Below are 16,048 nucleotides of genomic sequence, written 5' to 3'. Positions count from 1 at the left end.
CTGTCAGGCCATGCAACATAATGATGTAACCACTGAGCTGTAAAATTGCCTTTATTATAGTGCAGCATATGAAAAGCCATTTCAAAACACAATGAAAATTGGTGACAATTGAGTGAAGTAACAGAAACAAAAATGAGAAAATGTGATAAGAATCATAGATAAAATAAAAGGAGTCAAATGAACTGTTATGGACTATGTGCTGTTACCTAGGCTCCTTTTGAAATGAGGATGTTTTTTAATTGTGTGGATTATTCAGAATATATGTAGCAACAAGCATTTTTGATGCATATATCATCTTTTTGTGTACTGGTAAGTACAGCTAAAATGTCTTTTCTGAACATATCCACAAATTCAGGTGTTTTATAATGGACTCAATGGAGAGTGCAAATTCATTAAGATGCATTACTTGCATCCAAACATGCCAGTGCTTCCATTCATACTCTCCTGATAAATAGTGTGTAATTGTGCCTATTAGTGCTATGAACTCTGGAGTTACCATTCCCAGTGGCTACAACACAATGCTCGCTCCAGAAGCTACTACTAGTTACAACTTGCACCCAACTTATATCAAAACACAAGTGCAACTGTGTCTGTTTTGATGCATCCGCCACAATTGCAGAGTCACAACTCGGATTGTGCCCGCAGTTACTTTAAAAATTGAATTTGAAATTGAACTGCCCTTGTGTTCTTATTTGTTTTTCCATTTGCTATATATGCTTCTTTGATCGAGAATGTCCAATTACTTATTATAAGTGGAGCCAGTTGTGAGTATTCTTAATTCTATGTTCCAATAGCAGTTAAATGCTGTGCCGGGGAAAAGGAAGCACCAGAGTGGCACTTGGAAGTACTTAATTCGGCCATAAAATCATGGAAAGTGGCAGTTAGGTATTTCCTTCTGCCTAAAGGGAGTCCTGCTTTTTTTTAATGAATTTTATTATTACCAATTACCACTATCATTAAGGTACTTCCCATGGAGATACAGAGATAATTTTAGATTTATTGTTATACATGGTGGAACACATCACAATCCAACGTTTTGGTCCCACCTGTGGACCTTTTCAAGGATAATACAACAGTGTGATGATACATTCCCCACTGTGAATTTTAGGTGCCAAATTACATCACCAGTCCTTGATAGACAGGAAAAAAATGCTGCAGCACCTCTTTGTTGCAAAAAGTAAGAACTTTAATTTATTAGGTCAAATAACCAGGCAACGTTTTGGGCTTACTCTTGCCCTTTTTCAAGCCTCAGTCCATGATAGAGCTTATCAGTTGAAATAAAGTCCTTATCTCTGTGAGCCTTAAAGCCGTTTCCACTTTTACACCACTAGGTGTCACTACAGCGATGAAAGCTGTACACATTGACATAAAGCAAGTTTGGATATATGGCTCTGAACCATTAGGCTGCATCTGTGCTATAAACCAGCGGTTCTGGATGCATAGTTGGCCAAAGGGACACAAAGGAGTGATTTGCATGTCTCCGCCCATGATGCCTTATGGGAGAATCAAAACTCTCATTTTTGGTATCTAGGCAGTGCTGTGTGTATGGCATGTGACAAGTAAATACCTTCTGATTCTAGAAGGCATGTCTTTGCTTAAAAAAGTAAGTAATGTAACTTTTTTTGTTTCAATAATGTTCACAGCTTTTATCACTGCAGTGACACCTAGTGGTGGAAAAGTAGAAATTAATTTAAGGCCATTTAAAATAAGGACTTTCAACTGATAAGCTATCACAGACTGATGGCCTCATTTGGCACCTAAAATTTGGACCATTTTTAGGTGGAAAGATGATCTGTTTATTTAGGTTCAGTTAGAGATTGCTAGGATTTAACAATTAGAAATGTCAGTGTCATCTTCTGCTGTTTATGAAAGGGTTGATCAATTTATTTGGATAGCATTAACATACATATGATATTTAAAGCCAGATGAGTGGATGAGAGCTCCCAAAGACAATGTATAGGAATAATAACAGCATACTAAGTACAGAATACATAACGGCATCTGTGTGACTCAGCTGGGGCATATAGCTTCACATTCCACAACAGCATGCAGTTTAGAGGGAAAATGTTGCCTTGTGTGTCATGTAATGTCCGATTTCCTTGGCCCTACAGGCGCATTTTAACATTGCTGTTAGCGAAGAATGTGCATGTAACATAAAAAATACAAATAGTATGTTTACATAATTCTGGCTTTTACTGAACACAGCTAACTTCTAAGCTTTACTTATGTGGACCTATAAAACCTCAAACTTAAAAAAATCCCAAGCCATCAGGTTTGACCTTTTCAATAATTCTATGTTGTTCTTCACCCTTGTGATCTTCAAGCCTCATTTGTATTCTCCCAGAGTTTATTTTGCTGCTTCTGTTCACATTATAAACCTTTGGTGTCCTTCATATCGGGTTTGTGTACCTAAAACAGGCTTGTAAGGAAAGTGTGCTAATGGCTAGCTGTCAAAAATTCTAAATTAGTTATAAATACACAGTGCACCGTAAGGAAATAGCCACCAGTGTGGTTTGATAAAATGTGCATGCTGTTAACATTTACTTTCCACTTTCTGTTTGTTCCTGTCAAACGCGGCTGATCGGGCTTCTGCTAGATGAACATTCAGCTCCTTCAGCATGCCATGTGTTTCCATACCCTTCCAGCAAGAGAAGCTTTCAAGATATAACATAAATAATTAATGAAGTAAAACAGGGAACCTCTTTCAATGCCAGAGCGACCAGCAGTGAGCAAGATTCAATGTAATGGTACAATTTGAATAAGTATCAGATGTAAGGCTATGTAAGCCACATACTGGGTCTTCTTTGCAGTGGCCGAGTTTTTATGGTAAATTCAGGCCTTTTAGGGGAATATATGTTATAGACCGCAATACATTATCCCCACATTTAATCAGATGTTTGGTGAATGAGTCTCCACTCTACTTTATAAAGCAATTATTTTAACTTTGGGCTAAGCACCAGCTTTTAAAAAACAAAACAAAACACAAGGCTTGTAAATCACTGCATAGTTATGGGGTACTGAGGTGTGCTAAACAGTTGTGCTGTGTAGCTTTAAATATACAGTGCTTACCATGCTTCCACAACTTGCAGCCAAAATTTACATTTCTGGTTGTCTTTGACCCATCTTTAAAAGGTATGGACATGGGTGTCCGCAGAAAATTTTCCAGGGTGGGGGGCAGTAGCATCACTAATGGGGGGCAGGCCCTGGTGCGTGATGCGCAGCCGGGCCCCGCCCCCCTCCGTACGGCCGCTTTTTCAGTGGTGCCGGGCTGTGGGGGGGTGCGGGCCCTGGCCAACTCGCACCCCCCTGCTCCCCCGGTAGTTCTGCCACTTGTGGGGGGCAAGAAAGAAAAGAAATCGCACAAATTACTTATACCAATATTTTGGTTTCAGAATCTACAAAACTTTTCTATAATATATAAAGTAGTACAAATTGCAGACGCATAGCATTCTCATTCTGTTACTGACATTTAGGTGGGTGGCCTAATCAGGCTTTGATATGCTTATTTAGTGACCTCTCCAAGTAAGTGAATATTGCAGTGTATGGCCAGCTTAATTGTATTCAGTTGTGCATTCACAGGATTTGCATAAGAAACCAAACAACACAGTTTACAATATAATTTTGAATTCTTTCATAACTGTCAATAATTTAAAGAGTATTTGTTTTTAAAACCCCAGCCTAGTAAGGTTCAAAAGTGTCTGCTCTCTGGATTTACACTTTGACTTTTTGCTCTTTCACAAAGCTAGCCAGCATTATACCTACACACAGGGCCGGCCTTAGGCCTATTGGACCAATTTTGCCCAATAGGGCCCCGCACCTCTGGGGGCCCCGCACCACAGGGCAGCACAGATAATATTTCCCTCAGCACATGATGCTGCCTGGCCTGCCCCCAACTTTGAGAGTCCAGCCCATCCCCAAATCCATAGGTCCAGCCCACCCCCAACTCTGATAAGCCAGCGTATCCCCCAACTCCATAGGTCTAGCCTGCCCCCAACTCTCATAGGCCCAGCTTTCCTCCAACCTTAATAGGCCCTTCCTGCCCCCAATCCAACCAAGCCTGCTTCCAAGCTGAATCGTCCGGGCCTGCCCCAAACTAATTGGTCCAGTCCACTCTCCTATTTCCTCCCTCTCTCTCTTACCCTGTGTGCCCCTATTTCATCCCTCTCACTCTCTTACCTTGTCTGCCCCTTTCCTTTCTATTTTGTGCCTGTATGCCCTTATTTTCCTAAATACTTGGTGTGTCAGTAGCCAGCAACACTTTGTCTAGGGGCCCCGCCAACATGGACCCAATTGGGCCCCACATTTGATAGGATCAGCCCTGCCTACACACACATTATTCTGTGCTAATGCAGCCATCTTTATTAGTCAAATCAGTACCTGTGGCATGTACATTTAGCAAGGTGAGTCAGTCCATCGGATAAAATAGCCAAGTGCCTTACGAAATAAAAACGACAGTAGGAAGATGTGTACAACAAATGTCCTTTACTTTAGCTGCCAACAACCTAATTTGCAGGTGGTTTGCAAAGGGGTTAACATAATGACAAGATCATAGAATTTATGCTTATACATTCTGTTATCTAGGGGAAAGCTGCATTATTAACAGAGTGGTGTGGTGGTTTAGAAAGTAAAGGTTAAAAAGACACGAGTCCAAATGGAAGGCATGATGTAGTACTTACATTGTGGGGAGGAATAGGCAACGGTGGGCTTAAAGCAGAAACAAAGAGGTAGAAGAAGGACAGGAGTGAGATGGGCTGAGGTTCAAATATATAGATATATTAATATTATAAATCTAATATAGATATTTATAGTTATACAAATATATAGAAGATTCAATGAATCAGTGGGAGAAGGAACCAAAGGGGTCAAACTGCTTTGTGGCAAATCTAAAGAAAATGGTTGTAGGCAAACTAAAGCTGGCCATAGATGTAAAGATTTTTAAAAGATCTTTTTGTTATTGTGAGACCAGGATTATCTCGAAACGAACGTTTAAATCTACGATTTGTCCATCAACTAAAAAGACCATTTCAAGCGATATTGCCAGGAAAACTGAGGGTAGCTGCCCGCTTGGCCCTGCAAACATAGTTAGATTGCACTGGGACCAATAACATTTTTTTTAACCTGGTCGATCAATTTTCTGACACATGTCAGACGAAAAAATGGTAAGATGTATGATGGTTCGATTCCAACTAACCTCACGGATTGGTCGGATTGCACTGAAATCGATCGTTCACGTTGTTTAGGGTGACCTAAACAACCAAACTTGCTCCTATAAGATTTAGTAATGTGAAAATAAGTATTTATACAGCTATCTATACACAAGTTCATTTATAGTCTCTATCACACACACACTTTGTCACATGCCCACCTGCTCTACTTTTCTTCTTCCTCATACAGTGGAGGAACAGGAAGGGGCGGAGCTACGATGGAACTGCATAAGAATAGGCAGCAAACTGAATAACTTTGGGATTGTCCATTTTTGATTTTATTGTTCAGAATAAGATTTCTAAATTATTTCTATCTCCTGTCACTTACATAGGTTGTTCTTTAATTCCAGTGTCTTTTTATTGTTAGTTTTTTGCACAATTATGTGTTGCTTTCTTCTCTGTCACAATTTTGAGATAGTTTTGGCATTCAATCTGTGAGGCAGATGGATCCTGAAGTAGTTTCCCTAAGTTACTAAAGGGCCATTAACAATAAAAATAAAAGTGTTTTTTATACATATAAATATAATGTATTGATATCCGCCACTGGTGGTGTTTTTGCTTAGGAAGAACTCAATGATATTGCTTTTTTTATGTGGGGAAGCCATTCATGTTGAATAGGGCAAAAAGCACACCACAGATAAAATAAATACTCTGTATAATACAGTGAATTTAGGAAGACAAACAGGGCTCATTCATGGGCTATGAAATATAAAACATTTCCCATATGAAATAAATCATTTTTGTCTATAGTTTAATATTTAATGGTGTTAAATCAACAGGTTCAAACTTTACTGGTCTTTTAACAGTTACATTAAATTTTTCAAGAAATGGATGCATAAAAGCAGATCAATGTATTTGTTCATAAGAATGTGTTTGACTGCTCGGAGAAGTGTAATACTATTGGGGCGTTAGAGCTCAATCGGTGTTAGAGCTCAAAGGCAGCTTTTATCAACAGCAATGTGCCAGAGGTGAAAGTATACCTGTGCAGAAAGTTTTACTTGCACCCATATTAAGGGGGATTTATCAAAGTTTGAGTTTGTGAGTTTTTTTCTACCTTGAATAAACTCACTACTTGAATGTTTTCTTATTTATGAAAAAAACCTGAATGTAAAAAACTTGATTGAATGCAATCGGGGTGAAAAACTCGAATACTCAATTTGATCGAGTTTTCAATCGCACACCACCGAAAATCCCCGAAAATCATGAAGGCTAAAAACATCTCCAAATGATTCAAGGGACCTCTGCCCTTGTCTTCTACATGACCACGGCTGGTTTTAGCTGGAATATTTTTGGATTTGTGCTTTTTACAGCTTCAGATCATAAAAAATCTCCAATTTTGTTTTTATTAACCCCAAAAATGTAATTGTTACTGAAACTACTCTGGAAAAACACAACTTCACATTTAATAAATAACCCTCTTAAGGTCCCCATAGACGCAAAGATTTTTCTTTGCCGAACGACCGATTTTAGTGAAATCCGGTCAAATTTTTCTTTGAGTCCATGGGCCATATATTGTGCACCTTGTGTGTAAATCATCAAAGTTAGCTTAACTGGCATAAGGTGTAAGGTACGTCTATGGGTGCAAATAACTTTACATGCATTTTACCCCTTTGCACTTGCATCAAAGGCCACTGTTTACTTCATGTGCAGGTTCTGAGCCCTTCACATAACTTAGCCGAGCAACCGAAATGAGCAAAAAACTCCAAATTTGTAATTGTATAAAAACTGATAAAAGGACCCAGAGCTAGAAGTGCATAAAACAATGTAATTTAACAAACAAGTTAAAATAAAAGACACATTTCAGTGATAGTTGTAGAGGTATGGGATCTATTATCCAGAATGCTCGGGACCTGGGGTTTTCCGGATAACGGATCTTTCCATAATTTGTTTCTTCAACCTAAGTCTAGTAGAAAATCATGTAAACATTAAATTAACCCAATAGATAGATAGAAAAGACACACGTCCACACGTCCATCATGTTCGTTCAACCTTTTGAGTCTATATATAACCAGCCTAACTGCTAGTTGATCCAAAGGAAGGCAAAAAAAACATTTGAAGCCTCTCCAATTTTACTCAGAGGGGGAAAAAATACCTTCCTGACTCCAAAATCGAACTAGTCCTTGGATCAACTTGTTCTATGAGTTATCTTCCATAACCCTGTATTCCCTCACTTGCTAAAAAGCCATCAAACTTGTTCTTAAAGCTATCTAATGTATCAGCCTGTACAACTGATTCAGGGAGAGGATCCTCCATCTTCACAGCTCTCAATGTAAAAACCCCTTCCGAATATTTAGTCCAAACCCCCTTTCTTCTAATCGGAATAGGTGCCCTCTTGTCAGCTGGAAAGACCTACTGGTAAATCTGTATTTCTGTGTGTGGATCTGTACTTCTGTGCGTAGCCAACACAACAAAGTTGTCCCTGTGTGATCATGCAGTATACACACTCTTTCCCAAATCTTGAATTTGTTGCTTTTACTTTCAGGGATCCTTTTATCATCCTTTCGGGTGGCTTATCGTATGATACTGTTGGAAGAAGACCTTGCTTAACTGTAATGCATGGGAAGAGCACTGCTGTCTTGGAAATGGATTATCCTATTGTAGACTTCTTAACCCTTTGTGAAACTCCCTATCCAAATGGTAAGTCTTGAAAACATATACCAGATTACCAATATGGTTTGATAAGGAATCATTTTTAAATGTTGTGACGATAATTGATTCATTTCTGGTATTCCAGATTTTGAATGCATGAACGATAAAAGACGCTATCATTTGAGGGATTCTTAGAGAATTTGTTGTACAGTTATGGGATCTATCATCCCCATCATTTAGATAACCATACCTTAAGACTACTAAGAAGCATTTATTGAGCCCAATAGGATTGTTTTGAGGAGGAAGAGAAAAGGGGAAATTTGCTTTAAATCAAGGCATTGGGAGATGGCCTTCTGGTAATTCAGAGTTTTCTGGATATTGTTTTCCACATAGGAGATCCCATACCAATATTTATCTGTAAATATTGGCCTGTTCTACTCAAGGCTTATGAACATTAGTATAGTATTAACAGAAAAATAAACATGTTGTTACAATAGGTGAGCTAAAGATTCCCTCCTAAAATCCTCCAGACATAAATACCTGTCTCTTACTGTAACTGTCTACTTCCACAACCATAACTGTACTATTTGCCATTTCTTTCCTATATATGTCATAGCTTATATTGTAATTTTATATCGTACTGGCCAGTGCATCAGTTTGTATTTTTTGTATTTTCAGCTGTGGTAGTCGGTGGTATATCTCTATGATTTATACAACCTCATATTTTGTAGATAATTTTTTGGATTTAAAGGGTTGGTTTACCTTTAAGTTAACTTTAAGTATTCTATAGAAAGGCTAATTCTAAACAACCTTATAAATGGTATTCATATTTTTTTAATAGTTTTTGAATAATTTGCCCTCTTTTTTTGACTCTTTCCAGCTTTCATATGGGGGTCACTGACCCCTTCTAAAACACAAATGCTCTGTAAGGCTACATATTTATTGTTAGTGCTACTTTGTTTTAATGATCTTTGTTATTCAAGCCCTCTCCTATTCATATCCCAGTCTCTTATATAAATCAGTTCATGATTGCTAGGGTAATGTGAACCCTAGCAACCAGATTGCTGAAATTGCAAACTGGAGAGCTGCTGAATAAAAAGTGAAATAACTCAAAAACCATAAATAATAAAACATGAAGACTAATTGCAAGTTGTCTCAGAAAATCGCTCTCTATATCATACTAAAAGTTTATTTAAAGGTGAACAACCACTTTAAGTCTGAAATTCTTTTTTACTGCGTTATTGCTTGGAAACACAGAAATCAGCATTCTGTAGATATACTGGTTCCACTGTGCCATAAGCAGCATGCTTACCGGGGGAGCAGGGGGTGCGATTGGGCCAGGGCCCGCACCCCCTCAGGGCCCCCCCCAGCAGCTCATGCGACACGATTCCCGGCGGTTCCGGGTGTACGGAGGGGGGCGGGGGGCTATGCAGCGCGTCCCGCGCCAGGGCCCGCCCCCTTCTAGTTACGTCACTGGCAGCATGATTCCTTGCAATTGCTAGAATGGGAAATGACTGCCTGTTTTGTAGGTGGATGAAAGGTTAGGAAGGTGCAACTCTGGTTTGGATCTCATTGCAGAATCAGATTTCAAAATAAAATGAAGTGACAGACTCTGTTTGACTTTTTTTGATCTCCTTGCCCTTAGGTTAAATATTAAATGCTGGCATGTCTATCTACTTATAGGCAGAGTTTATATTAACTTTATTTTTCTATGTATGTTCTGTAAAACATCTTGCCATAGATAAGGATTTCTTCTCTCTGCATTTTTGTACTCATTCATAGCAACAAATGGCTCTGATGAGAAAACCTTATCTATCAGTGCCCTCCAGTGGTCAGGTTATGATGAAAAATTATAAAATCGTCTTTTAGTTTAATTTAGAAAGCAAAGTCATAACAAATGCATGTTGGTTTTTTAACCATTATAGTTCCTTTTAGGGATGCACCGAATCCAGGATTCGGTTCGGGATTCGGACAGAATTCGGCCTTTTTCAGCTGGATTCCGATTCAGCCGAATCCTTCTGCCCAGCCGAACCGAATCCAAATCCAAATTTGCATATGCAAATTAGGAACGGGGAGGGAAATCGCGTGACTTTTTGTCAGAAAACAAGGAAATAAAAACAGTTTTCCCCTTCCCACCCCAAATTTGCATATGCAAATTAGGGTTCGGATTCGGTTCAGTATTCAGCCGAATCTTTAGCGAAGGATTCGGGGGTTCGGCTGAATCCAAAATAGTGGATTCGGTGCATCCCTAGTTCCTTTTGTTCTCTCTTTTTAGTTTACTTTTTCTCTATTTGATATTTGCTTTGAAGGCACACAAAAGAAATTATTTGATCAAGTTTTAGAGCCCTAAACTAAAATATTAGGAACTGATCATGCATTTTACTCAGTGATGGCTTCAGAGTAGTCAATTAAGAATAAAAGTTTTTTAATGTATCCTTACTGACTCCTTTTACTGCATTTTTTGTAACCATGCTGCCTGCCCACAACTTTCCTTATTATCTTTTGTAGGCCTATTGTAGTGTTATAATAAACTCCTAGAGGTGATCAGGGCTATGGGTGGATGTCTTTGGTGGTAGGGTAAAGGCAAAAACTGGTATAACTTGATACATTTATTTGATACATCTCTTATCATTGGCCCTGCTGAGCTTGAATCCCTGCGTTTCAAAAAGCCAACTGTTATAATTGATATAATATATCAACTAATGTAGCAAATTGACATCTAATGAATAACCCCATAAAAAAAGGGAAAGCGACTGAAACAAGGGTTTATTTTTGGTGAACCGTCTGAAAAACAACTGAAGGAAGGTGAACAAACACTTTTAAGTTTTAATAGTAAATTCATGCATCGAGCATTTCAAGTTTATGAGTTCTGAAAACTTTGGTTGGTAATGGTTGAACCAGAGAAGATTTACAATTGATCGAGTAATGTTAGATATCCGTTATTAGTTATGCAACGACTTTGCATTCTGAAAGCAAGTATTTTGTTTTTGTTCTTTTTTTTTTGTTTATGCTTTTACTAAACCTGCTTAAAGGACCAGGAAAATCTTAATTATTAGGGTCACGCACCCCTCAGGCACTGCCATCTTGCTTGCCTGGTCCCTTCAATTCTCACTCAATTCTCACTCCTGCCTTCGATTGTGCATATGCTCAGTAGAGCAAAGTTAGAATTTAGAAATGAAAGTGGAAGTTTTGCACACATGCCAGAACAGCAGTGAGGATTTCGGAGATCAGCAGCAAGATGGGGGTGCAATGCTCCCCACAATAATACCTGGGCTGGTACATTTTTCAGTTAAGTTCAGGCCTTGGGTCTGAGGTTCGGGCTTAGGCCCTTCCTTTAAGTCATAAGCACGGTAAGAAATTTTGGTATGCTTATGCCATGTAACTTTCTTTTTTTCAGATGTCCAGGAACCATATGCTGTTGTTGTACTCCTAGAAAAAGATTTAGTTGTTATAGATCTTGCACAAAATGGGTAAGTGCTCACTGTGTACAGTGCAAATTTGTCAGACGTATGAAAATTCATCTATTTTCTGCTGTATAAAAGCCCAATGTCAAAGATACTTTTGTTAAGTTGTTTCACTGCCTATAGTCATTTTACTGGTTTTTTTTTTTTACTAGCAGACTTGAAATCCCTAAAAGACAGTTGTATGCTTCTTGTTGTAATAGTAGGTTTAATTAACTCAGTTCAGCACTAGAGTGTACAGTTTAGAAGTTCCATCATTTCACTGTCAAGAAAATTCTTATGGTATAGATTACTTGTTTATATGAAAGGGGCCATTGCCACAGATCTGAGAACCAAGTTGCATTTTACAACTGAGCAACATAGTAATAACTTTGGCAACTTATGTATTCAATGTGTTTTCCTGCGCTATACATTTCTTGTAAAATACATAGGAGTTTTTGTGTTTTTTTGCATTCATGTAATTCTAAAGTGTATAATTAGCTTACTGATTTAATATGGTACCAGGGCTACATCTCTCTTACATATTATTTTTGCAACTTATGGTGAATATAATGAAGTTGTAGTGAACTGAACAGCTTGAAATGATCTTATTTCCCTTTAATGGCAGATATCCTATATTTGAAAACCCTTATCCTCTGAGTATACACGAGTCTCCTGTCACATGCTGCGAGTACTTTGCTGATTGCCCTGTGGATCTTATCCCTGCACTTTACTCAGTTGGGGCCAGGCAAAAGCGACAAGGTTACAGTAAAAAGGTATGTACTGTTTTTCTTTATTTCTGACACATGAATGTGTATTCACCCACCCTAACCACTAATCTGCTTTTGCTGTCTATTGTAGGAATGGCCCATCAGTGGTGGTAATTGGGGTGTTGGCACGCAAAGCTATCCTGAAATAATTATCACAGGGTATGTTGCATGGCATTCAGTAACTTAACCATATCATTTTGTGTGTTCATAGATTAATACTGATTTTATATAACGATATAAATAAATATATATATATATATATATATATATATATATATATATATATATATATATATATATATATATATATAACTGCACCAGACAGCCGCATAGAAAAGTACATTCCAATGACTAATATTGCTTTTGTGTTCTCTCTACTAAACATTAACGTATAATCTCCTGCTCTGCAAAATGCACTATTTATGCAGCATAAAGCATTTCTTGGCTTAATGAGGGAGAGGAATAATTGTGAGGTATTCCAGTTTCTACATTAGTTGAAACAAAGTTCAAAAAGGTGAGGGGAAGGAATTACCAATTCTCCCCTCCAGGGGGTGCTTGAATTATGCATCCAACTCACTTATTGTATTTTCCATTTCTGTACAATTAAATTCTAGGCACTTTGGGTAAATACAGTATTTCCACTGGTTATAAGCTAACTGTATTCTGCTTTACCAATAAGCAATTCAAGTGCTTGATGCTGCAAGTAAATTCAAGCATAACAGGGGGCACCCCATTTTTTTCAGTCATTTCTGATGTGCATTCTGCCAGAAACAGTTACTGTGTAATTCAATATTTGCATGTGCAACATGCACAGGGAGCCCTGGAATTAGCACCACCCAAGGCACTTATTAATTCCAAGGCACTCCCTTGTGTTTGTGAGTCGCATACTTATCACCTTTTGTGCCATTTATTGAAGTAGACTGAACTGGCATATTGGTGTTAGGCAAAATGTAAGCCTCCTAAAACCCTTAATTACCTTCCCAACATTCTAATGTGATAATTTTTAATTTCCTATTCTAGTTCTCATTAATGCACAAAGCTGCAACCAGTGGGGAATGTGCCATTGCGCATATATGATTGGTGTATAAATCATTATTATTATTATTATTACAATGTTTTTATAGAGCACCAACATATTGGGCAGGTCTGTATCATACTTCTACATAGCCATTAGGAAGGTACCCATGAGACAAGGTAAGGTAAGCATGAGAAAAGGGAAAACTAAGAAAATTAGATCAGAGGGTACTGAGGCTTATATTTTATATTACAGGGCAGATGTTAATGTAAATATCTTCAGTTGCTTCTCTCCTTCACAGCACTTTTTGAGTTTCAGGGTTTTTTAATGTTTGCCTTAATTGCAATACCCCATCAGTACAATTCTTGCTAAATAATGTTTGTATTTATTTGTGCAGTTCTAGCAGTACAGTTGCTGTATGTCATAGTAACTTGTCAATGCATGAGACATTTATGTTACAAAATTTCCCTTTACAGCCATGCAGATGGTTCAATCAAATTTTGGGATGCTTCAGCAAGTAAGTATGTGTTCTTTTAACCTAAGGCATTAGGGACAGAAAGACTACTTAGAAGAAGCAGGGTGCCGACAGTAAGGAAAGTTTTGATAAATGAGGAAGATGTTAAACTGTTGGATTTCCTTCAGGGTAGTCCACTTAATGGCCTGTGTCATAAACATATTACTTTTATATACAATAGAGCCATAGAGAAAACATTGTGTGCTTGTGTTTTGTTCTTGGTGGATATTGAGAAATAATATTAGATGAAATAGCATTTTTGTGGCTATTGATAGTGTTTGGCAGGGAACAAATGAAAAAATAAACTGGAGCAAAGCACCCAGTCTTGCTTGTTGAAGCAAGAGGCTTAGCTTTTTGCATTCCCAGAATGCAGTACAAATAGCTGTGCTTTACTGCAAATGCAGCTCTTGTTTAGCAGTGATATAACCTTGTTGTTAGGAAGCACCATCATTTACAAGGTGCAGGAGATGCCCTGAAGTTAGCACTTCCTGGTTGCACAGGGCTGTCTTTCAACTGACATCAAGTACAAAGTGCACACACCTTTGCTGGGTCCTGGTAGTCTATGGGATTGACTTCTTTTTTGGTGTCTGTCTTCAAAAGACTCACCCTTCTCACATATGGGTTTAGTGCCTGAGAATGTACAGTATGCTGAATTAGCTAAAATCAGTTGACCTTCATTTCACTGATAGCAAAAGAGAACTTCTCCTGTTCTCCTGTTAGAGTACATGCACTGCACATCAATTTGTCAAAAAAATATTTTGAAATATTAATATTTTATGTAAAAAATACTAAGTTTTAAATACTAAAAGCTTCTGTTAACTAATTTGTTCATTGGTTGGTGTATTCATGGGCTCAAAATGCCTAAAACATTGTAAACTAATGAAAAGTCCTGTCTTTTATCGTGCTGTGTTTTATGCTAAAGATTATCTTAGGTCAAGAGTTTGCCATTTGGAAGAGCAGGAATGAGCAAAATAAAATGCTTGATGCAGGAGTTTTATTCTCTGAGTATTTTTATCTTACAGTAACGCTGCAAGTTCTGTACAAGTTAAAGACTGCAAAGGTTTTTGAGAAATCTCGAAACAAAGATGACAAGCCAAGCACAGACATTGTAGATGAAGACCCGTATGCCATCCAGATGATCTCCTGGTGCCCAGAAAGCAGGGTGCTTTGTGTGGCTGGAGTGTCAGCTCACGTCATCATTTACAGATTCAGTAAACAGGAAGTTACCACAGAAGTCATTTCGGTAAGGACTCTCATATGCTGTTATGGACTTTGATGTGCTAGTTTTAACTCTGAGGAAGTGCCGGTTCTGTAGGCACGAAATGCATTAGTTCTACCACTCACCCACTGCCAATGTCACTGAGTGTTGTTTAATAAAAGCCGTTTAACTTATATAGTAGTGACTCAGTGGATGCCTTTGTCAGCTCCGAATTGCGGGTCATTCTGAGAGTTTGATGTGCTAGTGAATGCATTTTAAGCACACAACACTACACATTTTTTGCATTATTTTACAAAACATATGTTACTTTCCGATGCTTATCTATTTAATGAACAACCTGATTACAAATATATTTTGGGATGTGGCTGTAGCAGGAAAAGTAGCAAAGCTGGTAAATGGTGGAAGTGATTGCTCGCATTTTGCTTCTGCCTCTTCCCCCAAAAATAAGCTCAACAGGTTTTAGGTTGCTGGTTTGATTTGTAGGCAACTAATTGTTTGGTTGCTTTTGTGCAGTTTATCACCTATGTTTGTTATTCAGCCTTGCTGTTTTTGTGTGTTTTATTAAATAATTCGTGGTAAAGGAGCTTTGAATTAAAATATACTGAAATAAATAAATTGTCTGCATGCATATACTCTGTATGAATGAAATAGATATCTTGCGCCATTGAAGAGTAATTATGTTGAGAAGTTTATCTGGGACTTCTGTTGCTCATTCATCACAGTCCTGTTAAGTCATTTCTGCTGAGTAATGGAAATTATGCCTAGAAGTAATTAAACAGAATCTTAGCCCTCTGAAAGTCTACTTAACAGTTTGGATGCTTACTAGTGTTGTGTTTGCCTAGAGCTGGGGTCAAAATGAGAGACACATAATCCTAGATAGATAGACAGACAGGTTTATAGACATAAACACAGGAAGTTGTTTACTTAAAGTGATACTGACACTAAAATTTTTTCTCTAAATTAAAAGTTACCTATGGGTCATGTTGATTGATGCTGATAGATTTTCGCTGAGAAGTAATTGTCACTTGAAGTTCCTAAACCTGCCTGTTTTGCCAACCTGCTTTCCCTTCTTAACCTAACGCACTACTGCTGCACAAATATGGCAGCCCCCTCATAGAGGAACAGGGTATTAAGAAAATGTAAAAGCATCAGGCAAATGCTTTTATGGCAAAAATATAAATAGGATTCAAAGACAATGTTAATGTTAATGATAGATATTAAAATAGGTTATTTTCTGATGTCAGTATCTCTTTAAAGCCAGTCTTGAAAAATTGAACTTAAAGCAGAGAATTTAAAT

The 16,048-nt window shown here is 37.9% G+C and overlaps 1 protein-coding gene across 11 annotated transcripts in view; it reads left to right on the top strand.

The window, feature by feature from the left end:
• The window catches only part of stxbp5.L (syntaxin binding protein 5 (tomosyn) L homeolog), a 180,377-nt gene that overhangs the window by 127,864 nt on the left and 36,465 nt on the right, over positions 1-16,048 (top strand). For all 11 annotated transcript variants that reach the window (XM_018263044.2, XM_018263043.2, XM_018263045.2 and 8 more), the window contains exons 10-15: positions 7,687-7,841; positions 11,191-11,263; positions 11,862-12,009; positions 12,095-12,162; positions 13,495-13,535; positions 14,555-14,775. In XM_018263044.2, coding sequence (XP_018118533.1) covers positions 7,687-7,841; positions 11,191-11,263; positions 11,862-12,009; positions 12,095-12,162; positions 13,495-13,535; positions 14,555-14,775 — 706 coding nt within the window. The remainder of the gene's footprint in view (positions 1-7,686; positions 7,842-11,190; positions 11,264-11,861; positions 12,010-12,094; positions 12,163-13,494; positions 13,536-14,554; positions 14,776-16,048) is intronic.

This window comes from Xenopus laevis, chromosome 5L (genome assembly GCF_017654675.1).
Source record: "Xenopus laevis strain J_2021 chromosome 5L, Xenopus_laevis_v10.1, whole genome shotgun sequence".
Taxonomy (NCBI): Eukaryota; Metazoa; Chordata; class Amphibia; order Anura; family Pipidae; genus Xenopus; species Xenopus laevis.
The sequence above is the reverse complement of the archived record's forward strand: the minus strand, read 5'-3'. Positions and strand labels throughout refer to the sequence as shown.